Raw genomic sequence first — 16,115 nt, forward strand, 5'->3', positions numbered from 1 at the left:
TAGGAAGTTTATCATGAAAAAGCCTCCAAGCCAATATAGATAGTCGTGGTGGAATAAAATGTTGCCAGATAACCTTAGTCCTAAGCACAATCACTATGTCTCCTTTGAATAAGGTGATAACCAGAAGAAAAATAAAACTTCCCATTAGATGAGGGCTCCCAAATCAATTTGTCATCCTCAACATTTAAAGGCAAAGACATACGTAAAATTTGTTGCGCCATAGAAAGGAATAAATTAATAAAATAATCTGGCAAATACCAACTTTGTGCTTCAATAACATCTGAAACCCGAGGAAGAACCTTAGGATTACAAATAATACAATGAGTTCTTTGTGATCATACATATATACAAGTACGCACGTTGTCTTACTGAAGAGACACCAGCATAAATATTAGAGATTGTAAGGTTATGTACAATTAGTGTTTCTACTGAAATACATGTACGTGAAGATACCATTGGAGTTGGGATGAATGCACAGGGAAACACACGAGAGAGGCTTTCTACTCACGCAGTGCCTTATGCTCAATACTAGTGATAGGTGTAGTGATCAAGTGAATGTATAAGCTTGTGTGAGAGGTCTACTGATCAAGTGACCGTATAAGCTTGTGAACAGGAACGTCCCTTTAGCATATTCCTAACTGAATTCCAGCTATCAGTTAGTGCCTTAATAATCTACACGACTAACGGGAAATCAGTTCTTCCACACGGTTCTTATCATGCTCTGAGAGAGTCCAAATAGAAACCTAAAAAATCAGTACATTCTTTGAAATTTGAGGAAAACGTGGTTTTAATTTGATTCCAGAAGACGCTGAAACATAAATCAGTAATAATATTATACAAACCCTCTCATAATTCCTATAGCCACAGCTCTGCATTATTCCGCATCTGCTAACTCAAGATAACTCAGTATAAAAAGAGCAGAGTTCACAAGCTGAACGTCGCTTAGAAACCTCTTCAAGCTTAATCAACCTCTTCAATCTTAGGTCCGGCTCCTGATCCACCACCAGAGCTAGCGTTTCCACCTCCAGGCATCTGAGCACCACCGCCCATCGGCACATCCCCACCAGCACCTTGATACATTTTGGCAATAATCGGGTTGCACAATCCCTCCAACTCCTTTTGCTTATCCTCAAATTCCTCCACCTCGGCCAACTGGTTCCGATCTAGCCACTCGATTGCCTCGTCAATGGCCTTCTCAATCTTCTGCTTGTCTGCAGGATCTAATTTTCCAGCGATCTTCTCATCCTTGATGGTGTTCCGTATGTTGTATGCGAAATTCTCGAGGGAGTTCTTGGCATCTACCTTCTTCTTCACCTCCTCATCTTCAGCCTTGTACCTCTCTGCCTCCTGCACCATTCTCTCAATCTCTTCCTTGCTCAATCTTCCCTTGTCGTTGGTAATGGTGATCTTGTTCTTCACTCCAGCAGTCTTGTCTTCCGCCGACACATTCAAGATACCATTTGCATCAATGTCAAAGCAGACATTGATCTGAGGGACACCTCTTGGCGCCGGAGGAATGCCCGTGAGTTCAAATTTACCGAGGAGGTTGTTGTCCTTGGTTCTAGCCCTCTCTCCTTCATACACCTGAATTAACACTCCTGGCTGGTTGTCAGAGTAGGTAGAGAAGATCTGCTCCTTCTTGGTAGGAATGGTGGTGTTTCTCGGAATCAAGACCGTCATGACACCACCTGCAGTCTCAAGACCGAGGCTGAGAGGAGTGACGTCAAGAAGCAACAAATCTTGGACCTTCTCATTCCCTTCGCCGGTTAGAATTGCAGCTTGAACAGCAGCACCATAAGCAACGGCCTCGTCAGGGTTTATGCTCTTGCACAATTCCTTGCCATTGAAGAAATCTTGCAAAAGCTGCTGAACTTTAGGAATTCTCGTTGACCCACCAACCAAAACAACCTCATCAACCCGACTCTTGTCGATTTTGGAATCCCTCAAACACTTCTCAACAGGTTCCATACACTTCCTAAACAAATCCATATTCATCTCTTCAAATCTCGCCCTAGTAATTGTAGAATAGAAATCAATACCTTCGTAGAGCGAATCGATCTCAATGGTGGTCTGAGCGGTGGAAGACAGAGTCCTTTTTGCCCTCTCGCATGCAGTCCTCAACCTCCTCAAAGCTCTGGCGTTGCTACTAATATCCTTCTTGTGCTTTCTCTTAAACTCTGCCACAAAGTGATTGACAAGCCTGTTGTCAAAATCCTCACCACCAAGATGAGTATCACCAGCAGTAGCCTTCACTTCGAAGATCCCCTCCTCAATTGTGAGCAAAGAAACATCGAAAGTCCCGCCACCGAGATCGAAAATAAGAACATTCTTCTCGCCACTCCGAGATCCCTTCTTGTCAAGACCGTAAGCAATGGCAGCAGCAGTAGGCTCGTTGATAATCCTCATCACATTGAGCCCGGCAATGGAGCCCGCGTCCTTTGTGGCCTGCCTCTGCGAGTCATTGAAGTAAGCAGGTACAGTGACCACAGCATTGTTGCAAGGGTGACCCAAATAAGCCTCGGCAATCTCCCTCATCTTAGTCAGCACCATTGACGATATCTCTTCCGGCGCAAACTGCTTCTCTTCGCCTTTGTAATTTACCACAATCATGGGCTTGTCGCCAGGACCAGCAACGACCTTGAAAGGCCAGTGCTTCATGTCGCTCTGGACAGAAGGGTCGGAGAACCGCCTGCCGATGAGTCTCTTGGCGTCGAAAACGGTGTTTTGGGGGTTCATAGCGACTTGGTTCTTCGCTGCATCGCCGATCAAACGCTCCGTGTCGGTGAAGGCGACATAGGAAGGGGTGGTCCTGTTTCCCTGGTCATTGGCTATGATCTCAACGCGGTCGTTCTGCCACACCCCGACGCAGCTGTAGGTGGTGCCGAGATCGATGCCGATGGCCTTGCCTTGCGTCTTTGCAGCCATGGACAACAAATCAGTGAGAAACTATTGAATAACTGGTTTATGAAAACAACGAAAAAGGAAGCAAAATCTGTTTGCTCTGGAAATTTGAATTTTGTGGTTGTCTGGTATGCTTTTGGTTTGACGGTGAGGCAGGGTTTGGGGGTTCAAATTTATATGGGTGAGTAGGGTTCGTGGAGGGCTTCATGGGAGAGGAAGAGAAGGTGGTGGAAGGGACTGGGAGGTTGTCAGAAAAATCAGTGGGAGATGTCGAACCGTCGAAGGTCACACCAGAGACTTCTGGAGAGTGGTTCAACTCTGAGTTGGCTTGTTTGCTTTTTCCACATATGTATGATCCAATTAAAATAAAACACGCAGCCGTTCTGTTTTGAATGGTAACTTTGGATTTTGTCTTCTTCTATATGATTTATTTGAAAAAGAGTACCGTTATTTATACTATATTTTTATTCTATTTAGACGGTATTTGATGTGGACAGCTACATCACTTAAATTAATTAAATTTTTTAATTTAGTTCATTATTTAATAAATTAATAATTAAGAAAAAACTAGTTAATTAAATGATAATTATGGTATACGAAGAGTCTTTCTTTTTTATTTTCTTGAGTTTTGTAAAATTTTCAAATGATATACTTAAGAGTAGATTGTATATAGGTATATTTACATACTCAAATAATGACCTCAAAAAATGCTCTCTGTCAGATGTCAATATGCTCAGCTTCAAAACAAAAAAAAAAAAAAACAAAAAAAATTAAATTAATCACAAAATTAAATTGCATTAAGGGACATAAACTTAAGAACACAAAAAATAAAAAACATTTCGAAATCATATATTCTTAATCATATATCAGAATTAAATTCAACCATTTTTATCATTTTCGCCAAAGATCAAACCTTTTTTTTATCAACATTTCTTTCCCTTTTGATTATTATGGGGCAATGAATCCTTTCTTTTGAATAAATAGAATCAAATGGATTCATATTGGTACAACATGACCTGTTAACAAAGGTTAATTTCAATCCACCAGAACATTCCTTTTCGGGATATACAATGTATGAGATTTCAATAAGTTGATTATTTTGAAATCTTTAATCCATTTTGATCCACGCCCGCTTGTACTTTCTTTATTTCTTTACCTTTTGCAGAGATGTTTGTTTCGAATATTGGTGCAGCCCAAACATGACTCTGAATCCAATTCCTAGAATTAGTTTTGTCCAAACCAGTTTTGTGTAGAAAATGCAGGCTAGTAGAGTGAGGGGGTACTTTAAGCTGTTAATTTTTTAACACAAGTATGTCACCATTTGTACAATGACACCAATCTCTCCTCCGAAGGAAGTGTCTTCCTCCATTAATCTCCACTCCTACTAACTCAACAAAAAAAAAAAAAAAAAAAATCTATGTCCTCAAATCCATAATTTGACTTTGAAAAAGCTTGATTACATCTAAACTTCTTAAAATATTACTGGTGTCTCACATAATTCCTTAAAAGTCAAATTATCACTTAACCTCTTGAATCTGAACTCATCAATGTTGATGCTGAGAAACAAGTGGCGATCTTAAAATGTACAAGAAATTGGTGGTACAAAAACAGAGGTATTTTGAAATACCTCATTTGGTGCAGAAAGGTCCTTGTCGTTGTTACACATTCATCGCCACCAAGCTTCGAACCCTATCCTTGTAGGTACCACCCATGCGCAAAAGCACTTAACCACAAGGCTAGGAAGAAGCATGGTGCCTACTCTTGAAAAACAAACAATTTATTATCATCAAACATACTTGAACAGTTTGGATTTGGAATAGGGTGGTGCTATTAACACAATCATTCTTACATCTCACATAGGCTTTGTTAATTTTGTTATTTGATTATCTTCAATTTATCTGATGATGTGAACTGCCAACATTGGCAGGCGACTAAGGGACTAGAATGGTCCCTGCACCATCTTGCCTTTTTTTGTCACATCCTAGTCTCGGTTCCGCCGTAGTACGATATTGTCCGCTTTGGGCTTACTATTCCCTCACAGTTTTGTTTCTGGGAACTCAGACAAGAACTTCCAGTGGGGTCACTCATCTTGGGAATGCTCTCATCCGAACTCCCTTAACTTCAGAGTTCCGATGGAATCCAAAGCCAGTGAGTCCCCAAAAGGCCTCGTGCTATAGGGAGGGGAGCATATACATATAAGGCACATTACCTCCTATCCGTTAGTCGATGTGGGATGTTACATTTTTTCTTCTTGCTACTATAAGAGATGTTGATGTTGCATATCAGTCTCATACCCTTAAAATTTAAGTGCTTTCTCAATCCAAACCCTTCATGTTCCAAGCAACGCCTCATTTTTCTCTCCATCTCTTTTACTACGGTGCAATCTTCACTTGCCTTCCTCTTATTCTATCAACTTTTCTGGCTTTAACTTATATATTTATTCTTTAATTTTGATTACCCTTTACCTCATATTAGGGTTTATGGGATTGTGTAATGTTTTTAGTTCTCTTCTCTCTATTGAATTTAGGGTCTTTCAATTTTTATACAAATTGCTCCAATCTTGCATATTATAAGTTCACATTACCTATGTATGTGAGAGGTTCTTCCACACGTAAAATTTTCTAGAACTCCGCCACTAACAGTCGATAGATCGTTAACTTTCTACTATACAACGTTGTCGACTGTCGAGTGATTGGGTCTCCCGCTCCACAACAATGGAGCAAAAGCTAATGGTCAGTGGATGGAGTTAACACACTGAAACAATATACAAGCTATAAATGAACTATGTACTGAAACAATAAACAAGGTATAAAGTATAATTTATACTATTCGTAAGAATTTAAAGTTTGTCAATTTCTTTTGAAATCACTAGGGATGCAACTCGGAGGGGTTGGATGGTCAACCCAATTCTAATATATTCTTTTATAATTTGGGTTTGGGTTGAGTTTCATCTGGGTTTAGTAGGGTTTGGATTTTAATTGAGTCCGGATATTCTAGATGTGTTCGGATTCGTCAACCTTATCAAGTCCAATCGTATAACACCTTGTTTTGCATGATATTTCAAGTTTTCAACTGAACAACGTCAATATTAGTTAAAATTTCATTTACACATCATCATCCGCACAAAAGTTAAAACAAACAACTTGGAGATTCTTTCTAATGTTTCAACCATGCAAATTTGAAATTAAATACAAGGCGTACACCAAAGAGTCAATCAAAGAAATGTAAAGGTAACACTATAATTCATTATCCATATGAAGACGGACTATAAAGAAGTACAGTCATTCCAAAACTTATATATAACTCATATAATATGCAGTGGGATGGTAATATGTGCATAGGGTAAATTCGAGCTCAAAATCGGGTTGTGTTTGGGTTGACATGGGCGGGCAAGACATCAACTCAACTCAACCATAAATGTTTAGGTTGAGAGAGGGGTTTTTCTTTATTCTAACCTGCCCGATCGGTTTTAAAATCGAGTTGAGATTCGGGCTAACCCAACCCAAATTGCACCCCAAAAAATCACCCATATTTTTCCTTTTGCTGCCATTACTTGCACTAAACAACATTTACATAAAAAAAAAAAAAAAAAAAGAAGATAAACTAGTAATTTTAATTGATAGTGGGTATTAAAATTAAATAAAATTAATCGAAATCGAAACAAGAGTGTATTTCATTGGTTATTTTAGCACGTCGGGTTTGAGTTTGGATCTTTCAACCTGATAGCTTAATGATATGACATAACACATGTTAACACAAGTATAATAAACACGACCTATTTACCAAATAGACTATCAACCCTCGGGCGGTCCAAAGGAAGTTCGGGCTCGGTTTAGGTTTTCTAGAATTTTGAATTGTTTAAAGAAAATGTTTTATATTCACAAATCACACGGTAAAATAAAAATTAGAACTAAGAAAATTTGATGCTACAAACACTAAATTTGTGCATACATTCTTCAAAAAAAAAAAAAAAAAGGGGGACCAGTTGATGACTTCAACACCCATTCCATTTTTTTCGAAGCCGGAAAAACTCATAGAGACATCGAACCCAGAACGTGTCTTGTGGAATATTTGCCTGAACTTCGTCCTCAATCATTTGGTCACCCCATGATGCATTAAATTCTAATATGAATTAATTATAAAATTAAAGGAAAACTAATGAAAAATGTTTGAAAACTTTGAGATTTAACGATAAAAACAAAATAAAAAGTAAAACGAATAGTACCATAATTGACTTTTTAGTATAAAATGTGTTTTTTCGTTAAAACAAACAGTATTAAGAACTTTTCATTAAAGTTCTCTAAAATTAATTGGTGACACATTATATGAATATATTATATATGCATGATAATAATAATAATAATAAAAAAAAAAAAGCGATAATGCACAATTAGCTGATTAGCCCAATTCCAAATCCCTCCCAAACCCAAATCCAAATGTGGAAAGTTGGACACGTTGGTTCAATGTTTCCAGATCTCTCTGGTTCCTTCCTTCTTCCCTCTTTTCTTCTTCTAATCTTCTACATACCTCTCGAAATTTCTTGCCCTCCTCCTTCGTACCAGACACCCAATGCCTGTATATATGCATTGCCATGGTCTCCCAAACAGACCATCAGGCAAACAACAACAGAAAAGCTCACTTCACCCATTCAACAACCCTAATCCTTCTTTTAAATTTTTTCCTGATTTCTTCTTTTCTTATTCATGGCTTCAAAGACGCAAGGCAAGGCCATCGGCATCGACCTCGGCACCACCTACAGCTGCGTCGGGGTGTGGCAGAACGACCGCGTTGAGATCATAGCCAATGACCAGGGAAACAGGACCACCCCTTCCTATGTCGCCTTCACCGACACGGAGCGTTTGATCGGCGATGCAGCGAAGAACCAAGTCGCTATGAACCCCCAAAACACCGTGTTCGACGCCAAGAGACTCATCGGCAGGCGGTTCTCCGACCCTTCTGTCCAGAGCGACATGAAGCACTGGCCTTTCAAGGTCGTTGCTGGTCCCGGCGACAAGCCCATGATTGTGGTAAATTACAAAGGCGAAGAGAAGCAGTTTGCGGCGGAAGAGATTTCGTCAATGGTGCTGACTAAGATGAGGGAAATTGCCGAGGCTTATTTGGGTCACCCTTGCAACAACGCTGTGGTCACTGTACCTGCTTACTTCAATGACTCGCAGCGGCAGGCCACAAAGGATGCTGGCTCCATTGCCGGGCTCAATGTGATGAGGATTATCAACGAGCCTACTGCTGCTGCCATTGCTTACGGTCTTGACAAGAAGGGATCCAGTACTGGCGAGAAGAATGTTCTTATTTTCGATCTTGGTGGCGGGACTTTTGATGTTTCTTTGCTCACAATTGAGGAGGGGATCTTCGAAGTGAAGGCTACTGCTGGTGATACTCATCTTGGTGGTGAGGATTTTGACAACAGGCTTGTTAATCACTTTGTGCAGGAGTTTAAGAGAAAGCACAAGAAGGATATTAGTAGCAACGCCAGAGCTTTGAGGAGGTTGAGGACTGCGTGCGAGAGGGCGAAAAGGACTTTGTCTTCCACCGCCCAGACCACCATTGAGATCGATTCGCTCTACGAAGGTATTGATTTCTATTCTACAATTACTAGGGCGAGATTTGAAGAGATGAATATGGATTTGTTTAGGAAGTGTATGGAACCTGTTGAAAAGTGTTTGAGGGATTCCAAAATCGACAAGAGTCGAGTTGATGAGGTTGTTTTGGTTGGTGGGTCGACGAGAATTCCCAAAGTTCAGCAGCTTTTGCAAGATTTCTTCAATGGCAAGGAATTGTGCAAGAGCATAAACCCTGACGAAGCCGTGGCTTACGGTGCTGCTGTTCAAGCTGCAATTTTAAGCGGCGAAGGAAATGAGAAGGTCCAAGATCTGTTGCTTCTTGATGTCACTCCTCTCAGCCTCGGTCTTGAGACTGCAGGTGGTGTCATGACCGTCTTGATTCCGAGAAACACAACCATTCCTACCAAGAAGGAGCAGATCTTCTCTACCTACTCCGACAACCAGCCAGGAGTGTTAATTCAGGTATATGAAGGAGAGAGGGCTAGAACCAAGGACAACAACCTCCTTGGCAAGTTTGAACTCACGGGCATTCCCCCGGCGCCAAGAGGCGTCCCTCAGATCAATGTCTGCTTTGACATTGATGCAAATGGTATCTTGAATGTGTCGGCGGAAGACAAGACTGCTGGAGTGAAGAACAAGATCACTATTACCAACGACAAGGGAAGACTGAGCAAGGAAGAGATTGAGAGAATGGTGCAGGAGGCAGAGAGGTACAAGGCTGAAGATGAGGAGGTTAAGAAGAAGGTGGATGCCAAGAACTCGCTCGAGAACTACGCATACAACATGCGGAACACCGTCAAAGATGAGCAGATTGCTGGAAAATTAGACCCTGCAGACAAGCAGAAGATTGAGAAGGCCATTGACGAGGCAATCGAGTGGCTAGACCGGAACCAGTTGGCGGAGGTGGAGGAATTTGAGGACAAGCAGAAGGAGTTGGAGGGATTGTGCAACCCGATCATTGCCAAAATGTATCAGGGTCCTGGAGGAAATGTGCCGGTGGGCGGTGGTGCTCAGATGCCTGGTAGCGGATTTGGAAACACTACGTCCGGTGGCGGATCAGGAGCCGGGCCTACGATTGAGGAAGTTGACTAAAATTGAGGGTTTTGGTTTAGTTGGTTTTTTCTTCTCTGTTTGTGATTCTGCTTGAATAATTGTTTACAAATATGCAGTGTTTTTGTTAATGTCCTAGATTTACAATGATGTAAACTTTCTTTTCCTGGCGTATTATGTTTATTGCTCGATTAGTTGTGTGGTGCAATGGTTGCTTGGTCTCATCTAACACTTTCATTTGCTTGCTACATGTTCATTAGGATTTAGGGTTTATGGTGGTCTGTTAAAGCCACTCATTTGTGGTGGTTCCACTGCCAAATGTTCTAAGATGTACCCACGTAATATGCTCCATCATAAAATGCACTAAGATGTGGGATTTGGGTCCCATCCAAAGAGAATCTTTGGGATCCTATCTGTTTATCTTACGTTATGCGGTCAGAAATTATTTGGATATTTTTATTTAAATTTATGCACATCAGTATCTAACGAAAGCTGATTGAACGATGTACGATGAACTAATAGGATGTGAGGATCTTTAGCATCCTCGTAAAAGAGGATTCGAAGAGGATCCTTATCCCTAAGATGTGTACCTACTTAAATCGAACCAGAATGTAGTGCCATTGGTGCATTGTCTGTTCTATCATTTCACAAGTGGGGTGCCGGAAGCCACTCCAAACCGTATATTCTCGGGGAGATGATATGATTGTGGAAATGGCCGCACTCACACTTTTTAGTTGACATTTGACAATGAGTGAACATAAACCTTCAGGACTTAAAGCCTTCACATCTTATCATTTATGTTGACAAATGTGTAAGTTGTGTGATGACGAGGAGTGGGCGTAGGAGATTCGGTCGGAGGCCGCGTGACTGAGCACATCATGTATTCCTTCCTTATCATTGTGTTTTTAATTGCTTCCTTTTCCCACGGTTTTCACACACTGTTCATCATGTTTTGCATTATCTCCCTAATATTACAACATTTGTATGCATTAGAGCTGCAATTTGCTTCTTAATCATTACGTCTTCAAGACGAGATGATGATCATCACGTCTTCAGTTTTAGTGTTTTTAAGTTTATTGTCCTTCTAAATTCTGAACTATATGTTACAAATTTGATATAAAACCAATTTCTTGCTGGAAGGTGGGGAGGTGGGACGTTGTTTGTTGATGAATGAAATATTGAGAGAGAGAGTTCTATCTCATATGTGTGCCTTTCTCTTGTTTAAGAGTCTGCAACTTTGTTCTTTCTAGTGTCTACGTCATAAGTTGGTACTAGAACCAAAGTGTATAGGGTTTTCAGGTCTCTCCTTGCACTTGGAGATAGTGGACTCTGCCTTTTGTTTTCTTATTAATCTTATTTATCAGTCCATATCATTTTATTTTGTTTCTACCCGCTGCGCCCTGCATCAATTATTAGCATCTGTCTATTTGTTTTTATTTTTCTGCTCTATGTAAAACATATTTAGGAAATAATTGTAATCCAGCTGTGATCATTGTTCTTACCGTTGATCGATAAGAATGTAAGAGATTCTATGCTGATTGCAAGACAAGTTTGACATAGAGCTAGAAACAGAAAGAAAGCATTTCGTTAAAAAAAGATACGGGATGCGGGATGCTAGCCGTCGTCTAGGGTAGGAGAAGAAATTCCGAGGGTAGAGGCAAATGTTGCAGTAGTATCACCACAGAGATATCTTTTCAGTCGATCCAAGTCATCCGCAGCATCGAGCATTGTCGGCCTAGTGGAGGGGGACTCCTGTGTGCAGAGGATTCCCAACTCTATCAACTCTCCAATTGCGACATCCCACATCTTTCTCACCTCGGCGGATTGATCTCTAGAAGCTCTCATTAGGGAGAAATCAACCACTTTTTCTACCCTTCCATGATAATGGTTCTTGACCCACCTGTGCAGGTTTAGCCCTCCAACAAACATGTCATCTGTTGGCGTTTTTCTTGTCACCATCTCTAGAACCAGAACGCCAAAGCTGTAAACATCGCCTTTTGTAGATGCATTAGAACCATACCCGTATTCTGCATACAAAGAAGCGAGCGTGCATTAGGCTTATTCTAAGTTACTGAACAAATAATCGAGTTCTACCATCGCCAGTCTTTAAAAATGGCTTCGAAATGAAAATAAACAAATAGAGAAATTGGTGAATTGTATTCATTATTTCTGAGTAATGAATGATCTTTGTTACCATGCTTAGATTTATGTGTTCAGAAATGCTTGAAGTTCCAATTGCTGAGAATGTAGTTATGAACAAAACTCATATTCTATCTGTTTGGTTTAACGAACGGCTAGCTTAAGCAGAGGATAGATCGTTACCTGGTGCTATGTATCCAATGGATCCGAATAACATATTTGCAGTAGAGTTTCCCATGTTCTCAAGAGCTGAATTTCCACCTCCAGCTATCAGCAATCTTGCGATCCCAAAATCGGAAACTAAAGCTGTCATGTCATCGTTGAGAAGAACATTGCTCGGTTTTAGATCACAGTGTATAACTTTGACTGGAGAGTGGTGATGTAGATATGCCATCCCTTCAGCTATGTCACTGCAAATGTTCACCCTTTGGATCAGGCTCAAATCAGAAGAACCTGAACGCAGACCTGTCTTCGAATGTTGATAGAGACAGCTTTCTAAGCTACCGTTTGCCATATAAGGAAGAACAATGGCCTTAAAGTCCGGTAGACTGCATGCTGTTATAATCCTTATAAGGTTTCTGTGCCGAATTCTCCTCAAGACTTGGCATTCTCTGGTAAAACTCTTTGTTGAATTTCCAGATTGCAACTGTAAGACCTTGACTGCTATCGTTGTCCCATCTGGAAGAACTCCCCTGTACACGCGTCCATAGCTGCCCGTTCCGATCAGTCTCTGATCATCAAATCCGTTAGTGGCATCCGACAGATCTCGATATGTGACTCTTGGGAAACTGTGAACCAATTCTGGTTGTGTTGGTTTTCTTGCTCTCGCAGTCCTGTGAGCTGAGATTAGTGCCTGAATGCGCCGGATTGCAATCACACAGCATAGTATTGATAGGGATGTTGATATGAATATGACTAAGCTGAATAGGATTAAGAAAATGTGCGATTGAAACGGAAGCTTTTTGTGGGGGCAAGCAGGTCTGAAGGAAACAGTACCACAAAGGTGCTGATTGCCCAAGAAAGATGTATATGAGACAGCTTCAAAGATGCCACCAGAGGGAATCATTCCTTCAAAGTTGTTGAAAGAAAGATTTAGATATGTGAGCGTTCGGCTGTTGTTGAGGCTTAGTGGAATCTTTCCAGAGAAGCGGTTTCCTGAAATATCAAGGGACTCAAGATTCTTCAGCTCACCTATGGAATCTGGAAGTTTCCCCTCCAAAGAATTGTGTGAAAAGTTAATCAGGGTCAATGCAATACAACTCGATATCTGTGGGAAGATACTTCCACTTAGGTTGTTCGATGAAAGATCCATCTCTTGAACATCTTCCAGTTTGCTGAGTTCAATCGGTATAAGCCCTTCGAGTTGATTATGTGAGAGGTTTATAAAAATTCTGATCTCACTCAAACCCGATAATTGTGGGGGGATGCTGCCTGTCAATCTGTTGTATGATAAATCAAGCTTGTACAGCTGTATGCAGTATCCTAATGTTGGGGGTATTGATCCGGAAAGGAGGTTGTTGTTGAGGAACAGATAATTCAGGCTAACCAAATTTCCTATACTGCTTGGAATATCACCGGAGAATGAGTTATGAGAGAGATCAAGCAGGCCGAGGTGAGTCATCTGGCCCAATGCAGCTGGAATTGCGCCGGTGAACAGGTTGTGTGATAAGAAAAGCTGTTCCAAATGTGACAGCTGACTGATGTTTGCTGAGATTGTTCCATTCAGAAGATTGGATGTCAAATTCAGGACCACAAGCTTAGAAAGATTACCTATATTCGGAGGAATTGATCCAAATATCTGGTTTTCTTGCAGCAAAAGATTCGTAAAATTGATACCAAGTCTACCGATGGAACTGGGCAATATTCCTCCGAGGCCCATACCAGCCAGCTCAAGCTCCTCTAGAGAAGTGCAATTTGTGATGGCAGAGAAAAATGGGTCAAGATTAGTGTTGCCATCTTGGCTTACCATATCATTGTTAGATAAATGAAGATAGAGAATATTTTGCAACTTCTGTGCAAACTTGATGGGCAACTCTCCAGAAAGATGGTTACATTCGACGTCTAAGTTGACCAGTGAGCTATTGGTCAGAAAGAGAGGAAGTTCTCCAGTGAACTGATTGTTGTATAAATTGAGGCTCCATAGTTTTGGACAATTTCCAATCTCTATCGGAATTTTTCCGGAAAGAAGGTTGTTGGAAAGGTCTAAAACCGCTAACATACTGCAGTTGGAGAAGAGTGTAGGTGGAATGGCGCCGGTTAAATTATTTTGCAATAGACTAACTGTAGTGAGTTCTGAAGGAAGGGCTAAGGAATCCGGTATTGAACCATGAAAGTTGTTCCCCTCTAGCAGTAGACGATGGAGGCGCCTGAGTGAGCCAATTTCAGCAGGGATAGTTCCATAGAAGTGATTTCCAACTAGCACGAGGTTACGGAGGCCTGTAAGATTTGAAATGACGGGTGAAAGCCGCCCTGCAAGCGCATAATCCTTCAGAATGAGATCTGATACGCGATAATGCTGTGTGTTGCAGCTGACACCCGTGAAGTTGCACATGACATCCGTGAAGTTGCAGCTGACACCCGTGAACTTGCAGACATCAGTAGCTTCCTTCCAATTAGCCAGCTTGGAATACGGATCATATACAATGGCCTTCTTGAACTCCAGCAGAGCAGCCTTGTCTGCAATCAAAGAGTGATGAGGACTCTGGGGATGACCAGCAACTGCACTACTAGATGCCGAGACCAAATGCTGGATTAGAAGAAAAAACATGGTTTCGACGAAAGCCATACTTGATAAACTGAAAGAGCCTAAGAACAATATTTGTTTGTGAGATTCCCTTCGCTTCAACTTTCATCGTGCTTCGTTCTCATATCATGTAACAGTGGTAAATGATTTGTGGTAGTAAAAGAGAGACTGGAGAGAAGGTGGAAAGGGATATTTTCGGAATAAGAAGTCAATCAAGGTTATGATTTTGTTGAAGAACCGAGGAAACTCTAGTATCTTAGTATCTGTTTGGTACTCTACTTGAATTCAACTTTTTAAACTCAAAAATAATTTTCAAGTTTTAGGCCTTAAAAACTTGTTTGGCAGAACTATTTTAAAAAACTGAACTCAAGACTAACTCAAAAATATAGTTTCTCTCAAAACATAAAAATTGAGTTTTTGGAGTTTTTAAACTTAAACTCACTCATTCTTTTTTCTCTCACTCCTCCCATCTTACTCTAAATCTGTCTTTCTCTTTTCTTCTTTCTCTCTCCTGTTTTTTTTCACATTTTTCGTCTCTCCTTCAATTCGTTATTTTCATTCTCTCGGTTCTTTCTCTCATCCTCTTCCTCTTTATCTCTTCCGATCGTCTCTCTTCTTTCTCCTTCCTTCAATTATCTCTTACTTTCTTTCCTCATCTCTCATCTTTCTCCCTTTCCTGCGACCCCCTCTTTTTAGATCTCTTTGTCTAGTTTAAGTCGTAAGATTTAAAAATTTTAAATCGCAAACCAATCAAGTTTTTTAATTTTAAAGAAAATTATTTTTAAGAAATGTTCCTAAAAAATATTTTGATAAATAATAAAAATTTTCAAATAGGATACCAAACATGCCCTTACGTTTTGGATGCAAACGCCGAAAGCATAATCGTGAGGTGAGGAGGAGAGTGGGAAGGGAGTTGACATTTTATAAGTTGTCTATCTCTACTGCACTGTCAAGTTTAGTTGCAAGCAGCTTGTGTGTGAGGGCACTCAGTTTTTCTACTTCTTTTCAGGACCGACTGGAGGCCTGCGGAAACTTGAATGATGACAGCATTCCACTCAAGTCTGTACTCTCTCTCTCTCTCTCTCTCTCTCTCTCTCCAGATGGATGTTCTTTTTACCAAGGCATGCAGGCTTATTAGGGATCCACCATTAATATCAGCACAGTGAGCTAAGAGGCCCCAGTTTTGTTCTATGAATTTAGACTAAGCGCACTCAAGTTTATTTCTTACTCCAAAACAAACAAAAAAAAAAGGCATGCTGAGTTTTTATTTATTTATTTATTTTTTAGATTTTGGTACTCAATGCAGAAAAGCTATGCTTCCATTGCTTAGTTTTTTAATTTACTTTTTAATTTTGGATTATATTAGATATTATTTTAGTTTCCTTTCAGTTGGTGTAGGCCAAACAATAAGACTATAACGAAAAACTGTATTTTTATCTTTAGCATTTCTCCCACTTGAAACTTTTCACCTTTCAAAATTTAGGACGAGCAATTGTATAATATTTTGGTGTGTAAGGTTTAACGAGACAACCAATATTGATATATGATGCACCTAAGGAGGAGTGTTGTGAAATGAGTGGGAATACCTCTATAAAACAAGCATGTAGAAGGAATAATGAAAGTCAAAATTGTATACTTAAATATTAGAAGTTCGGTTTTTAGTATTTTGGCGTGTAAGTTTTCTTCATACATTAAAAGAT

General features: G+C 40.3%; 3 protein-coding genes across 3 annotated transcripts; 1 reads left to right on the forward strand and 2 right to left on the reverse strand.

Moving 5' to 3' along the window:
* Window positions 1-489: 489 nt before the first annotated feature.
* Window positions 490-3,210, reverse strand: LOC103945383 (heat shock 70 kDa protein-like). Its single transcript, XM_048583765.1, has one exon. The coding sequence runs from the start codon at window positions 2,923-2,925 to the stop codon at window positions 961-963; it is 1,965 nt and encodes a 654-aa protein (XP_048439722.1). The 5' UTR covers window positions 2,926-3,210; the 3' UTR covers window positions 490-960.
* Window positions 3,211-7,339: 4,129 nt separating this feature from the next.
* Window positions 7,340-9,727, forward strand: LOC103945384 (heat shock 70 kDa protein). Its single transcript, XM_009355942.3, has one exon. The coding sequence runs from the start codon at window positions 7,605-7,607 to the stop codon at window positions 9,573-9,575; it is 1,971 nt and encodes a 656-aa protein (XP_009354217.2). The 5' UTR covers window positions 7,340-7,604; the 3' UTR covers window positions 9,576-9,727.
* A 405-nt stretch (window positions 9,728-10,132) lies between these two features.
* LOC103964301 (putative leucine-rich repeat receptor-like serine/threonine-protein kinase At2g24130) lies at window positions 10,133-14,693 on the reverse strand. Its single transcript, XM_048583950.1, has 2 exons — window positions 11,856-14,693; window positions 10,133-11,560 (listed from the first exon to the last, which is right to left on the reverse strand). Exons 1-2 carry the CDS (start codon window positions 14,455-14,457, stop codon window positions 11,148-11,150), a joined length of 3,015 nt encoding a protein of 1,004 aa, XP_048439907.1. The 5' UTR covers window positions 14,458-14,693; the 3' UTR covers window positions 10,133-11,147.
* Between the last annotated feature and the right edge of the window lie 1,422 nt (window positions 14,694-16,115).

Source organism: the organism of the source record quoted next, unplaced genomic scaffold (assembly GCF_019419815.1).
Source record: "Pyrus x bretschneideri cultivar Hongxiangsu unplaced genomic scaffold, Pyrus_bretschneideri_v1 Contig20, whole genome shotgun sequence".
Classification (NCBI taxonomy): domain Eukaryota; kingdom Viridiplantae; phylum Streptophyta; class Magnoliopsida; order Rosales; family Rosaceae; genus Pyrus; species Pyrus x bretschneideri.

Bases quoted from the DNA above. Each gene is read 5' to 3' on its own strand.
- LOC103964301 (XM_048583950.1), bottom strand. From the start codon at position 14,457: ATGGCTTTCGTCGAAACCATGTTTTTTCTTCTAATCCAGCATTTGGTC. The intron at 11,561-11,855 runs GTAACGATCTAT...CTTTGTATGCAG, and splicing joins CATTGGATACATAGCACCAG to AATACGGGTATGGTTCTAAT.
- LOC103945383 (XM_048583765.1), bottom strand. From the start codon at position 2,925: ATGGCTGCAAAGACGCAAGGCAAGGCCATCGGCATCGATCTCGGCACC.
- LOC103945384 (XM_009355942.3), top strand. From the start codon at position 7,605: ATGGCTTCAAAGACGCAAGGCAAGGCCATCGGCATCGACCTCGGCACC.